The sequence below is a fragment of the Pteropus medius genome, unplaced genomic scaffold, assembly GCF_902729225.1.
Source record: "Pteropus medius unplaced genomic scaffold, Ma_sr-lr_union100, whole genome shotgun sequence".
Lineage (NCBI taxonomy): Eukaryota > Metazoa > Chordata > Mammalia > Chiroptera > Pteropodidae > Pteropus > Pteropus medius.
In genome coordinates, this window is record NW_024349519.1 from 1006826 (window position 1) to 1033885 (window position 27060).

At 35.8% G+C, this 27060-nt stretch overlaps 1 protein-coding gene and 1 pseudogene across 2 annotated transcripts in view; one reads left to right on the plus strand and one right to left on the minus strand.

Moving 5' to 3' along the window:
- Window positions 1-27060, minus strand: part of SPATS2 (spermatogenesis associated serine rich 2) — a 91153-nt gene that overhangs the window by 2909 nt on the left and 61184 nt on the right. For both annotated transcript variants that reach the window (XM_039882111.1, XM_039882113.1), the window contains 6 exons: window positions 21485-21746; window positions 20196-20354; window positions 18644-18779; window positions 7494-7552; window positions 3806-3915; window positions 921-1023 (listed from right to left, as the gene is read on the minus strand). In XM_039882111.1, coding sequence (XP_039738045.1) covers window positions 921-1023; window positions 3806-3915; window positions 7494-7552; window positions 18644-18779; window positions 20196-20354; window positions 21485-21746 — 829 coding nt within the window. The remainder of the gene's footprint in view (window positions 1-920; window positions 1024-3805; window positions 3916-7493; window positions 7553-18643; window positions 18780-20195; window positions 20355-21484; window positions 21747-27060) is intronic.
- LOC120618689 (uncharacterized) lies at window positions 24973-25091 on the plus strand (annotated as a pseudogene).

Here is a 27060-nt window from a genome sequence, read left to right on the forward strand (position 1 = left end):
AGGGCTAAATCTTTTTCTAAAAATTTGAATGATGCATGGTATAAATAATCAAAGTTAGTTAATATGAACAGAACTAGTCTTTAAATAAACATGTATCTTCCTAAGGTTCTTTCTGCAAAAATCATCCTAAATTCAAAATATCAATCTTGCCGAAATATATTAACATTTTCAATTTAAAATTTGTCAGAATTCAATGGTTTAACTGCCCCCTTGATTTTTTTCTTGGTTTTAAGCCTGGACTAACATTGAGTTCACAATCACTGCCCTAGGTCCAACATTTCGCTTTTATACTGAGATGGAAAGAACAAAGGAGCTGAGCTGAGGGTTTGACTGGTATCACAACAAACTCTCGCTTTAGAGGCACACCTCCCCCTTTTAAAAAATTTCATTTTTCAATTACAGTTGACATTCAATATTATTTTATATTAGTTTCAGGTGAAGAGCCTACCTGATGGACATTTGTATAATCTATGAAGTGATCCCCACCTCAACCCTTTTGAAGCTGTTATTTAAGTAACTATTGTGTGCCACACAAGGCAGGTATTGTTATCTTCATTTTGGAGAGAAGTAAAATGAGGTTCCAAAAGGTCAGTGTAGAGGCAAGGATTCAAACTTGGTCTGACTCCAGAGCCCCACGTTCTCTATAATGCATATCATATACCTCTCAACGAAGAATGGTGAAAATATATTGCAAATTTAGGGAGCTAGAAAATATCTATGCTCAGGGCTTAAAGCTTCCAAGTCTACTGACTTCTTAAGGATCTCAGACTTAGTTTTCATAAAAACAAGCAAACAAACAAAAACACAAGAGGCGCTAAAGAAGAATCAGTGGAGAAGCCAACTGGCACTTTAATTTCTATTTAGTAGAGGGTAGTCTTCTCATCGCCATCTCTAGTGCCCTAAATCTCTCACCATCTCACCTTGTCCAAATGAATCAATGTTCTTCTTTAGGGTCTCTACGTCACAGGTGAACCGGGCTACTCGTCCCAGATCCTCATCATATTTACGTTCACTAACAAAATGCTGGAGAAAGGGCAAAGAAAAGCCTCCAAGTGAGACAAACAGTACACATGGAATCTATAGCTTGCTATGTACAGATGAAACAATTATTTTCAATTGTCTTCTTTTTACTGCTTCAAAGTTTACTAATGGACATATTACCAATGCTGGGTGATAAAATTCAGTCATTTTCTTAAGAGCGCAAAGATAAGTCTATTTGGGAGCTTTAAGAAATGCTACATGATGGTCAAAACTCACTTAGTATAATTAAGAGAAAGGAAAGAATTTATAGTAGAGGGCCATCTTTCCACTGTTGGCTACTCTCCATATCATCCCATCTTATACGGAAGCAGAGGCAGCAAAAATGCTCATTAAGTTACAACAGTGATTTCATTTAAATAGATGGTTTGGTGTTTCTTAATAGGAACTTCCTTAGGAAACCCGCTTCACCTCTTTATAAAGTAGGGTTTGTTAGTTCTTGAAATAGAAATGATTTCTTGAGATGGAAAATCATTCATGTGAAAAGTCAACTTTACAAATGAGAAGTTTATGCTGCAAATAATTTAATCCTTTTAAGCAGACTGAGCTGAGAAGTAATCAACCCCTTTAGTCAAAAACTAACTATAATACAGAAATTGTGGGACTAGAAACATGTCAGGAATAAGGTGTTTCTGGAGGTCTGTTTCAATAAACAATTTCTAAAGTAGCCTGGAATCATTTTTTTTTTTTTTCAGATGAAAAGAAGAGAAAAAGAAAAGTTAAAGGTCTAGATATAATTTAGAAGAATCAAACTCCTCAGAGCAGTCCTCTCACTGGCTGTTTTGGATTTTCAAGGAGTAGAACTGAATGCATCAGAATCCTTGAGATGCATCTAGAAGTAATGAAGGGAAAGGAGAAATAAAAATTATCTCTGGGCCTTGAAGCCCTAAAGCTTCAGAGTATACTGTGGCTTAGGAAAGCACATAAACCTCTGTAACAAAGCCTTCAGACACGTAATATCAGTCTGAGATTAATTCTGAAACAAATTCTAGAGTGTGTTGAGCCAAAGGAATGACGGAAATAAAATGATCTGGAAATAAGACATTTAAATTGCATAGCACCCACTTCAGTACACGGAAAACATGGAGAGAAACAACAGATCCTTAGTCAGCCTGCAGAAATATTTCTAGCAGCTTTTTGACCACGTGGGAAGAGAAACAGATGAAGCCTTATGAGAGCCAGAATTCTCATCTAATTCCAAAGGGGATTCTGGCTTTTCCCAGACAGCTGAATGAGACTGACTGGCATCGATGCAAGGAAGACTTTATCTTTTTTATTTTGTTTTGTTTTTCAGTATGAGTACTTAATGTTTTATTTATTTATTTTTTTAGTTTTTATTTTTGCGAGGAAGACTTTCCAAAAATTTAGTACTACAGTTTTAGTTAACTGATAATTAAATTACAGTTTTAGAAAATGATAATTAAAATTTATGTTGTTCTGCTATTTCACTCCCAACAGTATCTATGGGGAAGGAGTGAGAGAATAACAACATGACATAGGTTTGTGTGGCAGACTAGGTCAAAATGATAACAAGGACATCTGTAAGGGTTTAGATGATCTTCCATCTATCTTTTTATTTTACAAAGGCCGTTACACATGGCTTCTACAGCAAGTATTCCTCTCATATATGGCAATGAATCACATGCATTGAAAAGGAACAGAGGTTAAGGGCTCAGGAGCAGGGAAGGCCAACTCTTCTTGTTCATACAGCTCATGCTTAATAAACAATTATTTAGAATACCAGTGTCTACAACTACCCTTGACGATCCCACCTCTCTCAGGTTCCCATGCTTAGTCTCAGAAACGCTGTTCTTAAGAATTTAAAATGTATGAGTGTTAAATAGATCACAATAAAATCAACATCTCAAATTGCTCATTTTTCTCTATAAAATCTAAATCGACCAACCAACGATTTAAATATTTACTGAATAACTACTACTATGCTAGGCACTGGAGACACAGCAGTTCCTTCCATTGTAAAGTTCACAATCTAGTGAGAAAGATACAGTAATTAAACATACATGGAATATAACTGTGCTATGAAGGCACAAAATAGGGGGATATGACAGAAAAGTCCAGAACGATGAGTAGGTCGTGATTATGTGTGCTGAGAGTGGCAGGGAGGGAAAAGAGGATTTTCCACAGGTAGGAAAGCATGTGCAGTAGCCCTCTAGGAGGCAACAGGGTATGTCTGTGGAAAGAAAAAGTTAATATGGCTGGAATATAGAAAACAAGAGAGGTATAGTGTGAAATGAAGATGGTGGCAGAGACAGACCATGCAGGGCCCTACAGCCTGTGTTAAGAATGGTAGTCTTTTTTCTAAAAGCAACGGAAAGTTGCAAGTAGGTTACTGTAGCGTGAGGAACAGATTTGGAGGAACTGGGAGGGTGGAACAGTGGCAAAGTGGATGAGTGGAATCAGTTAAGAAGCTATTACAGAAGTGCAAGCAAGAGATAATAGTAACTTGATCATGATGGTGGTGGTGGAGCTCAAAAGTAAAGGCCAGATGTGAGATTCAGTAGGAAGCCAAATGGACAGGGTCTGCTGATTGATTTCATGTAAGAAAGGAGAAATTTCCTAAGGTTTCCAGCTTGGACAACTGTGTAGATGACAGTACCACTTACAGAGAAAGGGAACCAGGAAGAGGGCCAGGTTTCAGAAGGGAAGATCATGAGTTCAATATATTTGATATGGCCATGAATTATGGAGATTTGCTACTTTAGTCCCGAGGGTAAGAAGAAAGGCAGAAAAGAGAAGGAAGTTTTACCTTGATATCAGCTCTGAGCTCAACCAATTGCTCTTCTGACATTCGAACAGCCACATCAGTCATCTTCTTTAAAAGTTCGGCTTTCTTTTGTCGGCTGAGCAAAATTTCCACTGTAGAGGAAAAGGAGTATGACGCTTACGTTCTGCTCAACAGGATAAAGAAGAACTGGAAGTATAGGTCTTGCAGTATGTATGTGGACAGCCAAAGGCTTAGCAGCCCACCTACCCAGAAAATGAAAATACCAAAGGTTCAGTTTCCACCTTCTTGAGGGACTCTGAAGGCAGTTAAATAGTAAATACTTTTTATGAATCATAAACATGCATAAATCATGTCTTTTTTTCTATTCAAAATTTCATCAAGCATGTAAATTAAAACAAATATGCACATATGATAAAAAAAAATTCACCTAGAATAAATGAGTATGAAATGAAAATAGTGTCCCTCCTATTTCTGACTTTGTGGTCCCCTCCCCAGAGGAAACCACTGTAAACAATTTCTTAAGTATACTTCCAAATATATTCTACACATATACAACATACACCCCTCTCCCTTTTTTTATTTCGTCACATATGAGAGTATATCATATACACGGTCCTTCCTTTACTTTAGCTATTTTTACTTAATATATCGTGAAGTTCAATTCCTATTAATATATTGAATCTCCCTCTGTTTAACAGCCACATAGTATTTTACTATGTGGATATACCACAGTTATTTACCAAGTTCCCTAGTGATAGATATTTAGGTTGTTTACAGCATTTTAAGAAGCATCTTCTTTGGCATGCTCCCAGACATGTAACTCAGATATGACCATGGAGAACAACAAACAATAAAAAAAAAATCTTAGAGAGCCAGGGGCTACAGAGGACATGGGTATAAGAAATCTTCCTAAGAAACAGAACTAAGGGCTACCAGATAAACCAAGTAACTTTCTCTTCCACCAGGGCAGGGACTCTGCTATTCTTGTCCAGTAAGAGTTGATCATTGCTTTTCCAAATGGGAATTTTTACTATAATTATCTCTTCTTTATCTATGTAATATTGGAGGAGGGGGCACTTAACTTTTCTTTTAGTTTCTGGGACCCCAGACTACAGTGTGCCATATCCAGACCTGTTGGAAGATCTAAAATTCTCCGGAAGCCTTGGACTTTCAGCTGAATATACTAACTAGCTGAGATTTTGGAGGTGATGCTATTGAGGAGAAGGTGAGTATGTTTTCATTTTAGAAAAAAGAAGGATGTTGGGTAGCTGAGGGGTGTACTGTAGCAAAGACTGTTAATGACTGCATATCCATTCTCCTACCAGAAGTCCAATGTTGTTGGGTACCAACCTACTTAGGTAAAAAATCTACATTTTTTTTGGCTTTGCAACAGATAAGACAGTCACGTGATACAGTCTGGCCACTGAGATCTAAGCAGAACTCACAGGGTGAGGTTTACAGCAAAGTTCTTTATAGGAGTTTTAGCTGGCATGTCACATTTTGCTCCTCCTCAACTGGAGCCCTAGGAGGTACCTTTGATTGTAAACACATTCTAAGAATGGCTGAGTAGGACAGTGAAGCCTGGTCTCTTCATGTAATTTTGGAGATGCCCTTCAGCTCTGGATCACTTACCTCTTGACTTTTCATTTCACGAGAGAAAAATAAACTCACGTGTATTTAGCCCACACGTGTTGCATACAGTCAAATTCAATTCTTGTTATACACAGAATCCTGTAATCTATTGTGAAATTAGCCACATTTATATTAGGAAAAAAATAAAATTTTCGAAGAGCTACATCAGGTATTACAGAGATCTAAACCTCCTTAGCAAGTTTACTTAGCCTGATTGCTAAGTATGCCACCCATGGGTATGACATGCTCAGACCCATGTCAGGTTAATTAGTAAGGGCATACTTTCTCAATAAGTTAGGAACGAGCCTACAAAAGTCTCAATACCAAGGCCCAACAGCTACAAATAATCTATTGGTTTAGCTCCCAAGATATAACCTATTTGGCATTTGTATCAAATTCATTTTCTCTCAGCTCCAGCATTCTAGAATTATAGATCTTAATATGGAGAAAATTTGTCAAGTAAAGATTTCTATACATAAAATTAATTCAAAGCACCTAATTATATGACTTTAGACAAGTCATATTTTCCCAAATAACTAGTTTCTTCATTTATAAAGTGAAAAAAAAAATTAGGAAACTCTAACCACCTCATAGTTGACATGAAGATTATATATGAAAGAGTGAAAAAACTCTGAACTGTGAAGTACTATGAACATATAAATTAATAAAACTACAATGTATAAAAAGGAAAAAGAAGCACCTTCTTGACAGTACCAGAAAATGAGTAATTACATTAGTATTATCAAGAACCAGGATTTTTAGCATGAAAGAAAGGAGATACAGATTAAAAAATTGATGAAGTAAAACTGTAGCTCTGATTTTGAGAAAATAAGATTAGCCATGAATTGATAATTGGCTGAAGCTCGGTGATGGGAGTTAATTACATTAGTCTCCTTGAAATATGTTCAAAGGACAATGTCTTCTTACTAGATGTTATCTGAAACTTCATCTTCAAAAAGAACACACAGGTACATGAATGGACTAAAACTGTTACATTTAGGAATGTTAGGATGTACCACTCAATTTAAATGAAATCTTACCTCCAAAAAATAGTGGATAGCATCTCTGCTATGTATTCAACATTTCAGGTTAAAATGGATCGAAATGAACTCTGCTTCAAAGCTGCTTCCTCTGGCCCATGACCACAGACACAAATGATTTAACTGAGTCATCATTTCAAGCTACTTCCATTCTTCCCAGTTCGAGGGCAGGTTAAAAGAAACAACCTTCCTAATTACAAATCTGGCATTCAATGCATGAAGGTAACACCTGCTGCTGAAAAGCCTCAAATAAATGCCATTGTAAAGCTACAGTTGGCATTCCCTTCATTTCATATAGCTGTATATCCTTAACATAATAAATACTTAATAGAAATTACCAAAAAACAGATATCTGGTTCTTCTGTATAAAACACCACAAATTACCTAAGTTAGACTCTATTCCTTCAGAATTTATTTTGGTAAGCTTTCACGGAACCCTAGACATCGACCCTCAATTCACCGACTTTTCTCCTACCTAATGATAACAGATATTGAGTGAAGACTTCTACAAATCAAGAAAACAAAGTTCTGCGATAGGTAATGACATGAACTAATACACTAAATTGTAGGTAACCTGGTGAGTCTCCTCTGATTATATCAAAGGAATTCTTTCATCACTAGAGAAAAAGAAAAAAAATAGGCACCTACAAGAGACTTTATTTTCCTAAGTTGATGTTGCGGTGGCATAGTATGACACATTTTCTTCTTATACATTGAACTCTACATTCGAAATATTAAAATTCGTAAATATTCTAAAAACAGGCTCTTGTAAAGTTGTTTTGCCTGAAAAAATTCATTCACCAATGCAGTACAACTGCTCAAGATTGTTTAGCTAAATATAAAAACGCTTGTTGAGGCATTTATATTGAGCTTTTGTTATAGGGTTTGAGAAGCAGGTACTTACTAACTGGTAATAGCTTTTTTCTTTTTTAATGTATTTATTTTTATTATGGTGACATTGGTCAACGAAATCCAGGTAAGTTTCAGGGGTACAGTTCAACAGTAGGGAAACAGTTTTAATTAAAGATCTATCTTACTTGCTTCGGCTTTCACTTTGTCCATTTCAGCAAGCAATGCCACTTCTCGATCCATTAAACTAGGAAGAGATGACAAAGCAAAAAAGATTTGATCAGAAACTTGAAACAAGGAAATAGCACATTGTAATAATGAAGAAAGACTTATGGAGTTTGTTCACTCAAAGCATACTACAAAGTAAAGACTGTATGACCACAAAAATTTCTGCCTTACCCTCAGTAAAGAATATTTTAAGGATTCCAATAAACAGACCCAATTCTCTTTTATTGCCATATATTACGGTAGACCAGTAGATGGCAGTAGCCATCTTCAAAACACATTTCTTGGTAAATAATGTTTCAGGCAAAAAGTCCTAATAGAAATTACGTATATCCACATATATACTCATATATTTTTTATTTTATATTTTGGTCTGTAAAATTGGACAGCTTTGTTTCCAATGAATTACCTGCCATGGCATGGTAAATTTATCCACATTTAGGATTTGTATATCTTCAATATTTTGCCACAGTTGCACCAAGTCTACTGGTACTTTAGTCTTTAGAATAAAGAGTAGTCAAAAGATACATTGTGCTTGTTTTGGTAAACATTTTCAGGTAATCCAGAAAATACAGAATCCAAGTTTTCTGGTAGGATTTTTGTAGAAAAAAACATTAAATAGACAATTAGCATTTTCTTTGTTGAAAATGTAAATGGTAAATGGCATGCAAAGCTTTTCCATGTCCTTATATAAGAGCCTAGAGAGTAGGTTACCCTAGTATTCAACCCCTGGATGCAAATAATTTTCCTTACTATATCAGTTTTGCTTAGTGGTAGAAAAAAAATCCAGAATATTAATATCTGCACAAACAAAATGTTCCAACTTTCTCCAAACTTGGGATTCATTCTGATTTCTCCTTTTGAATAGGAATATAACTTCAGAGTTAATAAAAGTTCCACTCTTATTTCTTGGTGTAAAACCAACCATACACACACACACACGCACAAACCACACACTAATTCAGTGTAGCTCAATATGTAGTTATGTAAGCACAAAGCAGTTAATACGAAGACTACAGTGTGAGATATACAAAAAATATAAGACAAGGTCATTTCCTCAAGCAGTAAAATCCTTTTATAGGAAAGTGCCAGAAAATAAAGGTTTGATAATCATTATGTATGATGTTAATAAACTGACTTACGATGACACAAATTTGGTTAACATATCAATCCAAAAGCGCTAGACTGGAGAGAAGATGCAACTATCGTGGGGTAGCAATACCTTGTTAGGAAAGCATGTCCTAAACTTTGGCAATATTTTGCTATAAGAACTCTAGCAGCATTTGGAATACCTAATGGGGAAAACGAAAGCACAACAGAGAAAGGAGCTGCTGGGCCCCAAGTCTGACATCACTTCTCTTCTGTTGCTTCATCACCTTAAGGTGCAGATACAAATTCATCTCTGACAAAGCTTCTAAACTATTTATTTAAAGACTTCAGTAAACAGGTAAGCTTTTTGTAGCTTACAATCTTACTATGAAAAGTAGAATGTCATATAACCTTGCTTTTATTTTTATTAATTAATTAATTTATTTATTTATTTATTGGATGCCTACAGCACCTGGTCTTCCTAGGTGGTCTCCCATCAAAGAACAGACAGGATCAGGCGTGTTCAGGGTAGCATGGCCGTAGACTGACCTTGCTTTTAGGAAAAAAAAATTCTGCATCATCACAATCAGACATTTTTTTGTGGCAGTATGAGCTAGCACATTGTGATGACAATTTTTTTTTTTCTGTGAGAATGACTAGCAGCCATTTAAATAAACTTTGTTGCTTGAATGACTCACTGGTGATCATAAGAAATTTATAGGACAGTGCATGGACAACCACACAACCACACCATTAAAAAATTAGTTTACATTTTCATGCCAAAAAAACCCTGAAAAGCAGTAAGCACTTCTACTTCATTTTGTTGGTTGTTTTCATGTCGCCATCTATTGATAACATCTATTGAAAGGTCCTGTTTGATGTCAGCTAAGCATTAAATAGAGGAATCTATTGGTTAACCAACACTGTTAGGATATTTTCTCAGAGGAAAGCTTGACATATATTTGCAATTTTCCATTAAATTTTCTCAAGTCTTTGAAATACAAAAATGAATAAATTTTAAAATACATGTGGTATAAGTGCTTGACATTAGCTTTTGATTGCTGAGATATCCATTTCAAAGACATCCATCTCATAAATACATAGTGCCAGCTACACAACCAGATAAAAAGCCAGGTTGCCTCGCTCATGAAGTTATCCTTTCACAAAGCCTTAGGTGACCTAAATAACTGACCACTTGAGTGACCATATTTTTCCCTCTGCGCTCAGTTCCTGCTCTTATGTTTTAAATTTACCAACAAAGAATGAACCTGTAAAACACTACCATCCAACCCTTGACTCCAATAAAGGCAGAATCCCATGTGCTCTCTCTCCCTCAATCAATCTCTCTCTCTCTCTCTCTGTGACTTTGCTATGTGGCCCTGGAAGTGCTGTGTGGCCCTAGAAGTGCCATGAACCTTCCAGGGTCTGTTAATAATGAATCTTGTTTTTTTCAAAGTTCCCTGATATTGTTGCTAAGGTGCATCTTGCAATCATAAGAACCACAAGCCAGTCCAGCCACAACACTGGCTCACCCATAGTAGAAGAGCCCAGGTGAGTGCCTCCAGGCATTCCCAGCTGATAGTACCACTATAGATAGGCTGACACCAACACAAAATAAAATTTAATTAAAAGTACATCACATAATGTATTATGGTTGTGTAGAAGAACAACCATATTTCTAGGTCATTCATACTATAGCATTTAGGGGGTGACGTGATATGATGTCTGCAATTTAAAACGCTCCCCCTCCCCCAGCAAATACACTGATTACTGTACTATCAACTTTTGTTTTTTGAAAGTTTTCTTAATAAAAAGTTGGAGAAACGTGCATTACAAAATAAAGAGAAGGTAGGAAGAGTTCAAAAGTAGAAAGTAGGCTAAGCATAAGATAAATAACAGACGTTTTTTACAATTAAAAATAATAATTTACTGTAATATAACTTTCTAACAATGAATAAACTTAAGCTAAAGTTTTCCTCCTGTTCCTAAGCTAAATAGTGGTCCCAGTATGGACCTGTAGCCAAGAGATTCTAAAGTACCCGTGCTTTTAGTAACAGTTTTTAGATGCCATAACTGCAAGCAATGAGTCCCTTCAGAGTGATGAAAGGCTCATTCAGACTGTCGGACTTTCTGCTGCAGCTTTGTTCACTCCAATCCAAGAGGATACTAAGCTTGCAACTGTTCTCTAAAGGCTTTCCTGAATGGAAATACACCATAATATGCATCCGATACCTTGGATTTTCTAACTGCTAAAGAAATTCAGCTAAATATTGCTGAGACTCTGTTCAGAAAGATGCTAGGTCTTATTAAGCCTGGGCTTAATAAGTGTAGAGAATTTCCATATCCTTTCTTCAATCATGAAAGATGGATTTGAACGCTGGGTCACTGATACTAAGGAAAAGAAAGAACTGGTAAATGTCTGAATGCTCTGTATTTCTTCCCCTCATTACCAGAACTTTTCACCACCTTCACATTTGCTCAATTGATTCTAAAGCTTTTGTACAATTTAGATACTCAGAATAGTTGTTTCTGTGGCATTATCATTCATATCTCTAAGATATAGTTGGTCTATTATTTGAAGCAAGCCCTTTAATTAATATATTAACATGTAGTTTTCTGATTCTAGCTATTGCTTTCAGTAGCAAAGAATTGTTAACTATCATTTGTTTACTTCTGCTGCATTAGAAAATAATGTATAATAAACACACAACTCTGGCAACTCCACTGCCAATTATTTCAAGGGGTAATACTCTAAACCAGCAGTCCCCAACCTTTTCGTCACCAGGGGCTGGTGCTCCTATGAGAATCTAATACCTGATCTGAGGTGGAGCTGAGGTGAAAATAAAACTGTGAAGCTGCTGCAAATACAGATGAAGCTTCATTCCTCGCCCCCTGCTCCTGCTGTGCGGCCCAGTCCCTGTACAGGTCTGTTGCCCAGAGGTTGGGGACCCCTGCTCTAAACCACTCAATAATTTTCTTAGAAAATATTTGTACTTGATTTGCTGAAATCTTAAAACATATTTATTCTAATTCCATTAGCCGCTCAAAGTAGAAATCCAAGCAAAGCTAATGCAAACACCTACATTTCTCTGAAGATACTACTCTCTTCCCATATAAAACAACCAAAAAAGAGAGTTGGTCAGTAGTTTTTATTAGCTTCATGTTTTGTAAAACTCCATACTCCCAGCACTGGCCTTACTAGAGTATGGTACACACATCTGGGCTCAAAACAAAAACAAAAAACACCAGTTAGGTAGACAGGTCATCATACTGAGCTAAAAAACTGGGGTAAAATGAATGGAAAAACTAGCTTATTAAATCAAATTTGGATCTTATAAAAATTTTAATGGGTTCTTCTTTGTCAGAAGTCCTTCACAAAGCATGTGCACATGTGATTCATATTTCAAGAGTCTGAAGTAGCTTTTTTTAAGAAGTTAGAATGTGAATATAAGCTGTACTGTGGGACAGGCCCTCAATAGATAATATTCCTGTTCTTTTCTAGTAGTCAAAGCATCTCAATTCTCAAGTAATACTTGATAACATATGATGTGATAATACTTTACAATATATTTAGGAAAAAAAGACCAGCAGCAGCCTAGATTACCAAGGAGTTGATTGTTCAAGTTGCTAGTTGGTAAGGAAAAATAGTGTTAAACCACATAGCAAGTGGCCGACGAGATATTCATTTGAAACTGATTTTTTTTTTTTTTTGAATCCTCTCTCTGAAATTATGATAGCAATGTCTAAAGGAAGACACGTGTGGACTAGGAAGACAAAGATTAAAGAATAAAAGGCAAACAGAAACCTGGTAAGACACAAAAAAAGGGAAGCATGGTATAGTGGAAAGTGTCACTTAATACCAAGTATGACTTTCGGCAAATTATCTTTTGCTGTGCCTACCTTTTTTCATTTATAAAATGAGTATAACACTATAAGTGATATTGTTATGTACATTAGAGATATTGTGCATAAAAGCTTCTGACATACAATAACAGCTCAATAAATGTCAGCAGCAATTATTATTCTAATTTTCTGTCCTCATCTTGATGTCTGTTTCAACAGAATATATTTAGTAAAATGCCTTCGTATTGATTCTAATAAATCTTACATGTTCCAGACCCATTGTTTAGAAATTTGTAAACATGTACAAACACTAACAGTGTAGGCATTTATACAGAGGTGAATAAAAGATAACTCTAAATGAAAAGATTATAAAATTATACTCTATGATTACAACTATTAAGATTATATATGAAAACGGTAAGGGACATGAGGAAACAGAAGACAAATTATGTGTTAAGTAAGGTGCTAAAGTTATACGATTTTCATTTCTATTTTTAAAAAAATATTGTTATAATTGTGGGAAATACAGTAAACATAAGAGTTTTGGAATAATGGAACCTTAAAAAAATTCAGATTCCTTCATCAAATGCTCTCATTCTTCCTCAGTCTCTGATTTCATCTCTCATTACTTTCAAGTATATGTTGCTCCTTAACTCTAGTTATACTTCGTAGAGCCCCTTACATGTCCCTTCTATGTCTCTGCTTACATCATAACTTCCAAATGCAGTGTTCTATCCCAATCTTTTCTGCCAATGTAAATCCTACTCTACTTTCAAAGCTTGATAATTATTCATCTCCTCTAAGAGGTGTTTTCTGATGACTCCACTCTTTACTGACCTTTTCCTAAATCTTCATACCTGTCCCACAACTAAGATCTGACCTAAAGAATATCTGAATTACAAGTCACTCCAAGTTGTGACTTAAGAAAAGTGATTTAGGACCTTCTGAATTACAAAATAAAAAAAAAAAAAAGGAATATTAGGAAGGAATATTCTTTCTTAATAGTTTTATTTTTTGAACCAAAAAAATACTTATAAAAGCATCTATAGGCTCAGTCAACATTTTGGTCCTCTTCATTCTACTCTGTTCCATAATGACTAAATTCCTTAGTCCCTAAATTTTCCTACAGTGGCATTTCTGTTACATAATCTATAAGCTGAGAAGGAAATAATATATGTGACATGTACCAACTGTCTCTAGTTTTCTTCCCAAGCTTTAGTGGAGAAGTAAGCCATCAGTGATGAATGGGAAGATCATAAGGTTACTGGGAGTCAGAATATATTTCAACTTTCAACAAAATAGAAATTTTTATTTAAAAGGCAAGCTAAGTGCGTATCCTGTTGGTATTTTTCACCACCATATTTTATGATGACCGTCAAAAGCCGTTTATATAGTCCAGCTTCACGTTCCACACCATATCCTACTCTTCATTAGCCTTAGGCTTAAGTCAACTAATGGCTCCAACTTTCCAAGTCAGATAAATTTTATTAATTAACAAGAAAAGTAAACTTGAGTCCATAGATGATTATTATTGAATCACCAATATGAATAGATTTTAACTGTTATATAGAAAGGTTCTGATTTTACCTTCCCGCAGGTATGTGTCAGCTTTCATTTGGCCTCAAAGTGAAAGCAGTTCTTCATATAATTCCCCTAGTGTCCTGTCAGGAGTAATGTAATCTTGCTGTTGCAAATTTTAGAACCCTTTGCTTTTCTTTTATACTATAACCAACACAAAAAATGGCTTCCCAGTTAAATGACATTAAGTCCAAGTTCTGGTTTGGTGCCAAATGGAGTTAACTCACCTGCCAATTATGTCTTGAAGTAACAACTACAAGGGACACTGAAATAAGGTAGTTTAAAAACCCAATCAGCCAAAGAGAAGGGTTTTATATGAGCAGAAAAGCGCAGGTAATCTCTTTCTTCAAGTTAAATTGACCTGGTTGCTGTGCCTGCTAATCAATCGTAAATACAACTTCCCAGTCAGGAAACCATTTCATTTGTCATTTACTGAAGGAGGCTTCCCCTGGCTGGGTTCCAAGTCAACAGGAACTTAAAACTCTCTCTCCCGGAACTGTGTTTCCTGATTCAGGTTGGTTCTGAATGGAATCAGATCCTGTGGCTAAGTAACAAGTAAGCTAAACAATCACAGAAACAAGAGGCTTATCAAGGCAAAGTTGTGATGACCTACTGAGCTCTTTATTATTTTCCAAATGAGCCAACGATATCTGATATGATCATAATCCCGGGCAAAGGCCATATTGCTTTCTCCCAGAGGTGCAGAAAGAGGAGCAATCAGTTACCTAGAAAAATTTCCAGAAGTCAGAATTTAATTTAACATAAGTTTGAGAGAATTAGTTGGATTTGGATAAGTACAAAGATATAGGAGAGCATATTAGACTGGGAAAATGACACTAACTAGTACATGGAAGAGGAAATATGCACATCAAGTTTTGAGACAATGAGTAATCTAGCTAGAGCAAAAATGTTTGTAAGAAAAACAAAAGATATGACATTAAGCTATAAAACCAGAAGGGAGAAACTCAGGATTCAGAACAAAACATGGGTAGACTAGTAGATGAATTACCTTTCTTAAAAGTGCTTCTTGGTTATAATGATTTAATGGACCATTGTACACTCTGCAAATGATAAACATGGAGGTCAGCAACTTTTAGGAGGCTTTGTTCTACATCTTTGTTAATTCGCTCCCTCTTCAATTCCAGAGAACAGAAGACTGAATCTAGCTATATGCCCTCTATCTCTTGTCCGCTGTGGCATAAAGTAACTAGACCAAGTTTGTGAACACTTGGGTCTAAATATGACCCAAGGGAGCAGTCCACTAACAGACAAGAAAACAGATGGTTGAGAGGAAGAGTAATATATGTTCTCTCTATTGATGAACACTTCCTCTCAATTTTCAGATCTAGGCAAGTCTTATAAATAAGCAGAGTGGACAGTCCTATGTAACAAAACATCAACATAGCTACTTGTCTTCCCATCATTTTACTTTGTTCCCTAAGTCTTCTCCAAAAAAGTCCCTAATAAAATGCAAATACTCCCCCCTCAAAATGAATTATGGTTTAAATATCAGTTAACACCTAATATCTAATAGTTAAAACAGCTTTGGTATTCTAGAAAACATTAAGACTATATTTTTCCCTCCAAAAGATTCTATAATCAAATACATTTGAGAAACAGCATAATATAGCTCCCTCTTACAAATTCACAATGCACATTAACATTTTAAAGGCACTAAGAAGTAGTAGAATTTTTAAAAAGTATTTTCAAAACTCTTTAACTACCAAACCATATTTCCCCCAAAGAACACATACTAATATATTTTAAGACACAAATTTCTTTGAAAACACAAAATGAAAAAACAGTTTGAAAAACACACACAAAAAAACCAAATCGACAACTGATAATAGAGCACAGAAGAGACCATTAGGGTGGGGTACCTTAGGAAGGCTGAAAGTAGGAAAACAAAAATAGATTTTTTTTCTACTTTATAATTTTGTTCAAAAATATCATGTTATTGGTTACAGATTCCTGGTTAAAAGACAGACTCTAAAGTAAGGATGCATGATCTACTCTATAATTATTTGTCCCTTTCCAAACAATATTAACCCCAGGCCCATTTCTAAAGCATTATCAGTTGTCTGTCCTAGTCATTCTCACACTATGACCAAAAGAAATAGAACAAAGCACAAAGCTATACCTGTCATAGGATTTTTCCCCCTTTTAAAAAAAATTTCTTTATTTAAATTTTAATTAGTTTCAAGTATACAGTACATTGGTTAGACATCTATATAGTTAGTAAAATGATCTCCTCAATTACTCCCTCCCTCCCTTTACCCTCCACCTAGCCAATGTATTAATGCTAATTGCATTCTCTACGCTGTGCTCCCCATCCCTGCGACTATCCGTCAGCTACTAATTTGTATTTAACTCTTCACTTCATTCTCCCAGCCCCCCAAACCTCCCTCCCCTCTGTCTGTCACCAAACTGTCCACTATATTTGAGTCTGTTTTTGATTAGTTTGTTCTTTTTATTCCTTAAATTCCGCATATAAGTGAAATCACATAGTGTTTATCTTTCTCTGTCTGACTTAAATACCTTCTAGGTTCATCACAGCAATATCTTTTTCCATTCTCTTCCTTTTCATATGTAGGGGTCTTGTTTTCTTATCATTTTAGCCACTCCATCCCTCAGCTGGAGCACTTAATTCTTTTCCATTTAAGGTACTTATTGATAGGAATGTAGTTGTTACCATTCTTTATTCCTGTTTTTGATACATGTTTTTTTCTTCTTAAAGAAGTCCCTCCAACAATTCCTGTAATTCTGTCTTGGTGGTGATAAATTCCTCTAGTTTATTTTGTCTGGGAAGCTCTTATCTGTCCTTCAACTCTAAATGATAGCTTTGCTGGATAAATTATTCTTGGTTGTATATCCTGGGTCTTAATTCTTTCGAATATTTTTTGCCAAGCCCTTGTCTCGCATTGTCTCTCTTGAGAAATCAGCTGCCAATCACATGGGTGTTCTCTTATATGTAATTATTTGTTTTTCTCTTGCTGCTTTTAATATTCTTTCTTTGTATTTAACTTTTCGCATTTTAATTATGATGTGTCTTGGTGTAGGATCTCTGATTTTTGGAATCCTCTGAGCTCCCTGGGGTTTTATGTCCATTTCCTTCACCAAATTAGGTAAGTTTTCCATTATTATTTCTTCAGACAGCTGTTCAAATCTTGATTTTCTTCACTTACACCAATCAGACGAATATTTGGAGTCTTAATAGTGTCCCATATCCTCCTTAAATCATCTTTATAGTCTTGGCCTCTTTTTTCTTGTCATTCTGTTTGAGTGGCAAGTCAGGGCATGTGATCCTCTTCTTTATTCACTTTGTTTATTCCTTTGTTTATTCAATTTAATATACTTCTCATCTCAGATAATGTGTTCATTTTAGACTTTGTTTATTCCTTTGTTTATTCAATTTAATATACTTCTCATCTCAGATAATGTGTTCATTTTAGACTGGTTCCCTCTTATAATCTCCATCTCTATTTTTATCTTTGTTTGAGTTCTCTACTTTTCCCAAAAGTTCATTGAGCATCTTTATAACCTGTGTTTTGAACTCTCTGTTAGATTACTTGACTCCATTATATCTGGATCTCTGTTCTGTTCTGTCATATGGTTTCTGCTTCTTTGTCTTCCCATTTTGGCTGCCCCTCTGTGTCTGTTCCTATGTACTAAGCAAAGCTCCTAAGTCTCCCGGTCTTATTAGTGTGGAATTGTGAAGTAGGTGTCCAATGGCACAGTCCTGAGGGGTTCGGCTGAAGGCCAAATTTAGTCCAAGTCTCTACCCCTCCAGGGCCACAAGATTCAGCAAGCAATCCACAGATGCTGTGCTTATAGTGGCCTAAAAAGGCCACACCAGAAACTGAGGCCAGCTGCCTCCAGTGTGAATCTAGGTGCTGCTCAGCAAGGTGCACCTGAGTGCTGAGGATATACATGGGTGTGGCCCAGGTTGGGGGAGGCGGGGTTTCAGGGACTCTTCTGGGTGGAGGGACCTCTGTTATCCAGTTTGATAACTTGACAGTATGGTGCCGCTGTTTCCATGCACTGGGATGGGGGAGGGCTCAATAGGGAACAATGGATACTGCCAGTACGGAGTGAATCTCCCCTCGACCCTCACTCCGACAATGTCTCCCTGTAAGTCCCTCGTGCCCCTTGTGCACAGCCTACTCCGCACTGTTGCTTAGAGCAAGCAGGTGTGTCCCCGTGAAAATCCCGTCACGGATGCAGCCCCTTTAAGAAGCTTCTGCCCCTGCCGCAGCCTCCATCTCACTCAGCCGCTCAGGACCAGATCGCCCGGTACTACCTTCTGCCGTTGCGGAGTGCTTTCTTGGATTTCTCCCTAGTTGTATGGCTTGTTCATCTAGAACCCAGGTGATTTTTCTTTGCTTCTGCTCCTTGTGTCTCTTACAACTTTGATTTGGTTGCCAGGGGGATGAACAGAGCCTCTATCATCTACACCATTTTTTTTTCTCCCCTGTCATAGGAATTTTAAGTCTCTCCCCTCTGTGTAGAGTAGTTAGGAGTCAAGAATTAAAAACTTCATGAATAGCTAATCATCTTTATAAATGACCATTTTTGTGCTTTTATCAAATGCAACTTAACTTACCAGCTCTGCAATTCAGCAAAAGCTTGTTTCATTTTCTTAATGGAAGCATCCATCTCTTCTTTAACTACAACTCGATATCGTGCAAGAGAGACTGTGCAGCGCTGGAGGTCCTTCACAGATTTTTCAATATTGGAACCTTAGAAAAAACCCCAGATAATGAATAAATAAAAAAGTATAGGTAACATCAAAGATGGATCTGACACATTAGCATGTAAAGCAACAAATGTATGGAATAAGAATGTTTCTCAAATGGCCACCCTCCTCAACAAAAAACTTATGTTTTCATAGACTTAAAAAAATAATAAGTATCCTGGCCAAGATGGAGTAACAGGAATTGGATTTACCCTTCTGTCTTCTCTCTCTCTCTCTCTCTCTCTCACACACACACACACACACACGCACACACAACCTGAAACAATGGTTTTCAGACAATGGACAATAGGCAGTACTTTTTCCACTGAGAAAACAGACACAAAGGAATTGAGGCCTATGGTTGCATTAACTTACTGCCTCAAAAGTTTCCAGGCTGCAATGCAAGGAGGAGATATCCTAAACTGAGCCTGGAAATCTCCCTGAATTGAGGGACAGCATTGAGAATTCAGGGAAGCCAAGGTTAGAATTCTCAGGGCAGAGTACTGGAGAAGAAAGAGCTACACAAAGATGAGAAAGTTGTACAGAGATCTCAGAGGGTTCTGAATGCATCAGTGTGAGGAAACCACCCAAGACATGGAAGAGAGCCACTGGAAAGGAGCAGGTGGAATGATCTCCAGAGCTCACCCAGGCCAGGAGTATTCTCAGACTTGCTTTTCTGCACCAAGCTGGGGGTTATGTTAGAAAGATGAAAAAGAAGAGCTTCACTAATTAAATTGAGCTCATGAGGAATAAATAATTCAATAAAGAGCTACAGGTTACAAGTGTCTTTTACGTTTCTATGCTTCATTTGTTTAGTGAAGTGGACTACCGTGCATAGATGTATGACACTCAAAAGGGCTATTATCTCTGTCTAATTATTGACTGATTATTTAAATGACTATTATAGTTAACTAAAAAAAAAAGCAGAGCTACCATAAGTAGATGCTAAGTACTTAAAAGAAAATTTATCTTGTTTAAAGCTAGTCTGACAGATTTCAGTAAGAGTATGACGTTGTAAAAAGAAATGAAAGTATTTCTTTCAAATGTCATGTCAGAGACGGTAGAGCTTTTTACTGTTGAGTCAACCAGAAGATAAAAATGAAGGAAACAGCACAAAAATGTTGTAGTAAAGCTGATAAAAGATTAATGGTAGCATAAAAGTCATCCTAGCAGTAGAGTATGACATTCATTCACAAAAAGAATCCCCGATATTATAATAAGACTGTTACAAGAGCTACTATCAGACTCCAACTGTGTACACAGAATCAGGGAAAAGCTGGGTAGTCACTGCCTAAAAAACAGAAAGAGATTACCTGCTGATCTTCTCAGACTTTACCTATGGAAACAAAGAGATAATTTGCCCTCTTCAGCCTAGAAAAAAGATTTTTTGTTTTCTCTGAAAGGTATATCTCTGATTTACCTAGCTTTTTGTTGGTGGAGGAGAGTGGAACATCTTCCGTGGCCAGATTGGAAAACTGTGGTCTTGAAAGAGATTTGGTAGCATTCCTATTTTGTTGAGATTTCTGAGTAGAGTGCACAGTCAAAGACTTAGACTCAAAATCATTTTCCAGCATGGATCCTGCCAAAGAAACAGGAGAGTGTTTTAGCAAAAATCTAGGGGTATCAATCAAGCAGTCTTAAGTGTACACAAAGAAAAAAAGGTAAAAATGTTCTAAGTAAAACTTCAAATGCCTCTTAAATGGCTGAACAAAATCAAATGAGCCTAATCATTTGGACAAGGCTATCAGTCGCATCTGGCTCAACCCTAGGCAGCATCTTGAATGAAGAAGAGAAAGAGGCTGTGTTAACCCATCTCTATACAGGAAGTGAAGAGTCAACATCACCAACTTCCGATAGCTTCTATAAGTTATGTTGAAGAAAGAAGTTTTACGCTGTCCTAGTGAATAAAGAGTTTAAAAGCTTTAGAGAATAGAAAGGGCAAAGAAAAAATGAGAGGAGAGCTAGCTTTGAAAAAAAGTGGAAGCCAACAACTATATTTGGTTTGTTTGAGGTCACTGCAGGTACTATATTTTTCTCTGTCTTTTTGTGTGTGCAAACTAATCAATAAAAGAACATCTGAAAGTATAGCATAATTCTTAAATTGGTATTACATTTATAAAGCCAGCAGCAACAGAGCAAGGGGAGCTAGATTAACAAACAATTTAAAAAATTATTTTAAAAGCGATATTCCCAACATCTTCCCAGCACTCATCAAAATGGTCACTAAGACAAAAACAATGTATAAAATATTTGAATTTACAACTAACACTAACTTTAACTCTTTATTAGAAAACAAATGTAAGACTACAAAAATCAATAGTCTACTTCTTAGGAAAGCCATGGGATTACAGTTATTATATATTTCTCATTGTGTTGGATCTTAGAATAATAATATTAACATCAATTCTTTATAATTTTCCTTAATAAGTGTGCAATTAAAAAAAATCTTAAGGTCACCTAAGACTCTAAGTACTAAGGGACTATTAGAAGATTTCCATAAGACTGTTTTAGACTAAAATTAAAAATGATAATGGAACAAGAATTATACTTTTCTAGGCCTTTGATAATTACAAAATATGACTCTTTCACATGAAAGGTAACAAAAACTAAAAAGAGACTAATTAGATTTAATCGACTGCTTTCTCAACCAGGAAGCCCTTGTATTTTTCAATAGAATGCAACTTTTCAAAGACCTGTTAATAACTTCACCTGTTCTGTCCAGCATATCTGGTGTGGTAGACTCAGGATCCTCCAATTCTCTGGCATCTATTGAAAGTGTCTCCATACCTTCACTGAGTGAATCCACAGACTCAGTATCATTGATGGCACCGTTGACATGGTAACCATTAATACCACCTTTCTCTGAAGAAGGCGCAGATTGCTCCTCTTGAATAGAAACTGATTTACTAGAATCTGGAATACTGTTACTTGCTTCTGCTGCAGGTTTTGGTTTGCTTTTCTTCTTCTTGTTCTAATGGTTGTTAAAGATTTGGAAAAAAGCAAAGAAACAGAAGATCCCCCTCCACCCCGAAAGAGGTAACTCTAGCTACCCAAAGGCAACCAGTGTTACCAATTTCTCATATGCTCTTCCAGAAATTAAGCACATTTTTGTATATGTTGAACTACTGACTAAAATAACTATGTAAAATACTTTGAATAAACCCAAACACATGAATGTAAAAAAATTATGCATGGCAAAACCCACCATAGCAAAATCAAAAGATAAATTACAAAATGTGAAAAAATATGAAAAAAACTTACATATGAGCTAAATATATAGAGAGCTGTAACAAAAAAACCAAACAAACAATAACAATATAAAAAATGGTATAGGATATAAACATATAGAATGAAATGCAACCTCAGTTTAAAAAGAGACAAATTAAAATTGTATTGCAGAGAATTCTGGGAAGATGGAAGAGGAGGAAGCATCAGGACTCTGTCTCCCCACCCAGCCTACCCTTAAATGTGCTAAGGACACTCGCATTAGCCTATAGCTGGGCAAAATCATCTATCACAATGAACACACTGTATTTATTGGTTGTTTACCCTCATGATCACATGCTTGACTGGGAGTTGCAGCTGCCCAGTATCAGGAGAGACCATCATACCACATACCGCTAGCTTGGGAAAAGATCAAAATTCGAAGTCTGGTTTCTATTGAATGCTATCGCTTTCATACCATTGCAATGTTAAAAAATCATTAAGTCAAACCATCATAAATTAGGTACCATCTATACAACATAACCAAAACTTATGGGATGCAGTGAAAGCGGTCCTAAGAGGGAAATTTATAGCTATAAATGCTTACATTAAAAAACCAGAATGATCTCAAATTAACAATCTAATTTTTCAACTTAAGGAACCAGAAAAACAAGAACAAACAAAACCCATAGCTAGAAGGAAGGAAATAATAATGATTACAGCAGAGATAAATAAAATAGAGAACAGAAAAGCAATAGAGAAAATCAATGAAACCAAAAGCTGGTTCTTCGAAAAGATCAACAAAATTGACAAATTTTTACCTAAGTGGACTACAAAAAAAAGAAGACTCAAATTACTAAAATCATAAATAAAAGTGAGGATATTACTGCCGATTCTACGGAAATGAAAAGGCTCGTAAGACAGTATCATAAACAACAATATGCCAAAAACATGGATAACCTTGATGAAATGGACAAATTCCTAGAAACATAAAACCTACCAATACTAAATTTTGAATAGAAAATCTGAATAGACCTCTAACTCTTAAGGAGATTGAATCAGTTATCAAAAATCTGCCAACAAAGAAAAGTCCTGGACCCCATGGCTTCACTGGAGAATTCTACCACACATTTACAGAAGAACGAATACCAATTCTCCTCAAACTTTTTTAAGAAATTAAAGAGGAGAGAACACTTCCTATCCTAACTCATTCTATGAGGCTGCATTCCCCTGATACCTAAGCCGGACAAAGACACTATGAGAAACCTACAGACCAATATTCTTACTAAGACTGATGTAAAAATCCTCAACAAGATACTACCAAACCGAATTTAACAGCGTATTAAAAGAACTACATACAATAACCAAGTGGGATTCATTCCTAAAATGCCAGAATAGCTCAGCATAGGAAATCAATGTACCACAATAACAGAATGAAGGGAAAAAAAGAAACCACATGATCATATCGGTTGATGCAAAAAAAAAAAAAGTGACAAACTTCAACACTTTCACATAAAAACATTCAAAACACTGTGAACAGAAAGAAACTACCTCAACATAATAAAAACCATATATGAAAAACCCGCAGTGAACAATGGTGAAGACTGAAAGCTTTTCCTCAAAGATCAGGAACAGGGCAAGGATCTACCCTTTGCCACTTCTATTCAACGTATCTCTGAAAGTTCTAGCCAAGGCAATTAGGCAAAAAAAAAAAAAAAAAAAAAAAAAAAGAAAAAAGAAAAGGTATCTAAATTGGAAAGGAAAAAGTACAATTATCTCTGCAGATGATATGATCTTATATGCAGAAAAATCTAAAGATTCTACAAAAAAAGTGTTAAAACAAATAAACTCAATAAAGTAGCAGGATATAAAGTCGATACACAAAAATCAGCAACATTTCTATACATGAACAAATAATCTGAAAGGAAAATTACAAAAAACAATTCCATTTATAACAGCATCAAAAAGAATAAAATACTTAGGAATTAAATTAACCAAAGAGATAAAAGGCTGTACAATAAAAATTATAAAACATTGCTGACAAAAATTAAAGAAGACATAAACAAACAGAAACACATTCCATGTTCATGGACTGGAAGGCTGTATATTGTTTAAATGTCAACGCTACCCAGAACAATCCATAGATTCAATGAAATCCCTATCTAAATCTCAATTACGTTTTTTTTTTTTTTTAAAGAAATAGAAAAACCTATCCTAAAGTTCATATGAAAATCTTGAAGGACCCCGAATGGCCAAAACAATCTTGAAAAAAGAAACAAAACTGGAGGACTCACACTCTCTGATTTCAAAACTTAGCACAAAGCTACAGTAACCAAAACAGTGTGGTACTGGCATAAACACAGACATACAGACAAATGAAATAGGATAGAGAGCCCAGAAATAAATTCTCACTTACATGGTCAAATGATTTTTGACAAAGGTGCCAAGACCATTCAATGGGGAAAGGACAGTCTTTCCAACAAATGGTGCTGGGAAAACTAGAATACTCACATACGAAATAAAATTAGACCCTTACCTAATATTATGTACAAAATTTAACTCAAAATAAATCAAAGACCTAAATGTAAGACCGAAAACACTAAAAGTGTTAAAAGAAAATATAGGACAAAAGCATCGCAACGTTATATTTGGCAATGATTTTTTGCATATAACACCAAAGACATAGGTAACAAAAGAAAAATAGACAAATCAGACTGGAAAAAAAAAGTTGTGCATCAAGAAACACTGTATCCATACAGTATAAAGGCAATCCATAAAGTGGGAGAAAATATGCGCAAATCATATATCTGATAAGGGATTAATGTCCAGAATATATAGAGAATTCTAAACTCAATAACAAAAAACACAAAACACCAATTAAAAAATGGACAAAAGATGTGAATAGACATTTTTCCAAAGAAGATATATAATAGCCAACAAACACATGAAAACATGCTCAACATCACTAATCATTAAGGAAATGCAAGTCAAAAATATACGGCCATCCCACCCTGAACGTGCCTGATCTCGTCTGATCTTGGAAGCTAAGCAAGGTCAGGCCTGGTTAATACTTGGATGGGAGACCACCTAGGAGTACCAGGTGCTGTAGGCATTAAAAAAAATAAATAATAAAAGACCACTATCAAAAAAAAACCCCAGAAAACAACAAGTGCTGGCAAGGATGTGGATAAATTGGAACTCTTGTGCAATGTGGTAAAAATGTAAAATAGTACAGCTATTGTGGAAAGCAGTATGTACACCATGTTTATTGCAGCATTATTCACAATAGCTAAAACATGGAAGCAACCCAAGCATACATCAGTGGATGAGTGGATAAGTAAAATGTGACGTATACTACAATGGAATATTATTCAGGTCTGTAAAAGGAAGGAAATTCTGCAATATACTACAACATGGATGGAATCCTGAGAATGTTATACTAATTGAAGTAAGCCACAAAAAGACAAATACTGTATAATTCCACTTATATGAGGTACTTAAGAGTAGTCAAAATCATAGAAACAGAAAGTGGAATTGTGGTTGCCAGGGGCCAGGGGGAAGTGGGAAATGAGGAGTTACTTTTTAATGAATATAGAGTTTCAGTTTTATAGGCTGAAAAGAGTTCTAGAGATCCATATTTGAAAAGTGCTATGATAGCAGGTCTTAAATGTTCTCATCACAAGAAAAAAAATTTGTAACCATGTATGGTGACAAATGTTAATTAGACTTATTCTGGTAATCATTTCATAATACATACAAATATCAAATAATTATGTTGTACACCTGGTACTAATATAATGTGTGTCAATTATCCTCAATAAAAATAAAAGTAAAACAGAAAGCCTTTATTGGCAAATTATTCCAGATGTCGGCTTAGAATGAAAAGTACCCCCCACCCCCCTAAAAAAAGTTCTGGAGATGGATGGTAGTGATGGTTGCATAATATTATGAACGTATTTAATACCACTAAACTATACACTTAAAAATATTTAAGATGTAAAACTTATGTGCATTTTACCATAGTAAAAACATCTGGGAAAAAACACTGAACTACAATGTCACTTTTTATCTACTGGACTAGCAAAGGTCAAAAAGTTTGATAGCACTGTAGGGTTGATAGGGTTGATGGTATAGAGAAACAGGCATTCTCCTATATTACTTGTGAGAGTACAAAGTGGTAATCAAAGTGGAAGCCATTTTTCTTTCTCTAAATTTTAAGAAATTTATGTGTCTCACTTTTCCAACTTCACGCATATCTTATATCACTAATAACGTATTATTCTGGGCCAAGAAATTAATAAATTGGTGCTCTCCAGAGCATACAGAGCTATTTGTTAAGTAAAAGCAATGGGAAGAAGTTAAGCAAATATTCAAAGCTGTAGGTATGGAGAGCTTCAGGGGAATCTGTAGTAGTATTAGGTTCTCCTTGGAAAAAATCCTGAAGGGTCACTGGGGCCAAGCCTGGAAACGGAACTCCTAACGAAGTGATTCAGTCATCAAGAAAGCATTCCACAACTCCGGGATTAATCTTATATAGGAAAAGACCCCAAGGAGATTTCACAGAGATACCTGATTAAAAGCCATACTCAAATATTTCCTAAAGGAGCTAGATTTAGAGTACGGAGCTGTGGGAAGCACTTTCAGACTACCTAGTATCTTCTGAGGAAAGCGTTTTGGTTTCAAGTGGATAAGAAAGAAATGAGAAATAGTATGTTAGACGTTAGGTACCTGTATTTGTTAGTATTATTTTTCTATTTTAGAGATGAGCAAACTAAAGTACACAAAAGTTAAACAATACTCCAAGGTCACAAAGCCACTAAGTAGGAGAACAGGATATAAATCCAGTTCTGACTGACTCCACAGGCCAAAGGGCCTTCTAAATTGGATCAGACCCTTCTGCATAGCTAAATAGTAGCAAAGTCCCTCTTTGGGTTTTAAGTCGAAGTTCATTAATATTAGAGACTACAACACAGTTGTCTGACTAAAAATCTAAACTATTTTAACTAATCTATGATATGAATGATGTTAAAACCACTGGACTAGATCACTTTCTCTAGAGCTCTGCTTTCTTCGAGACACTC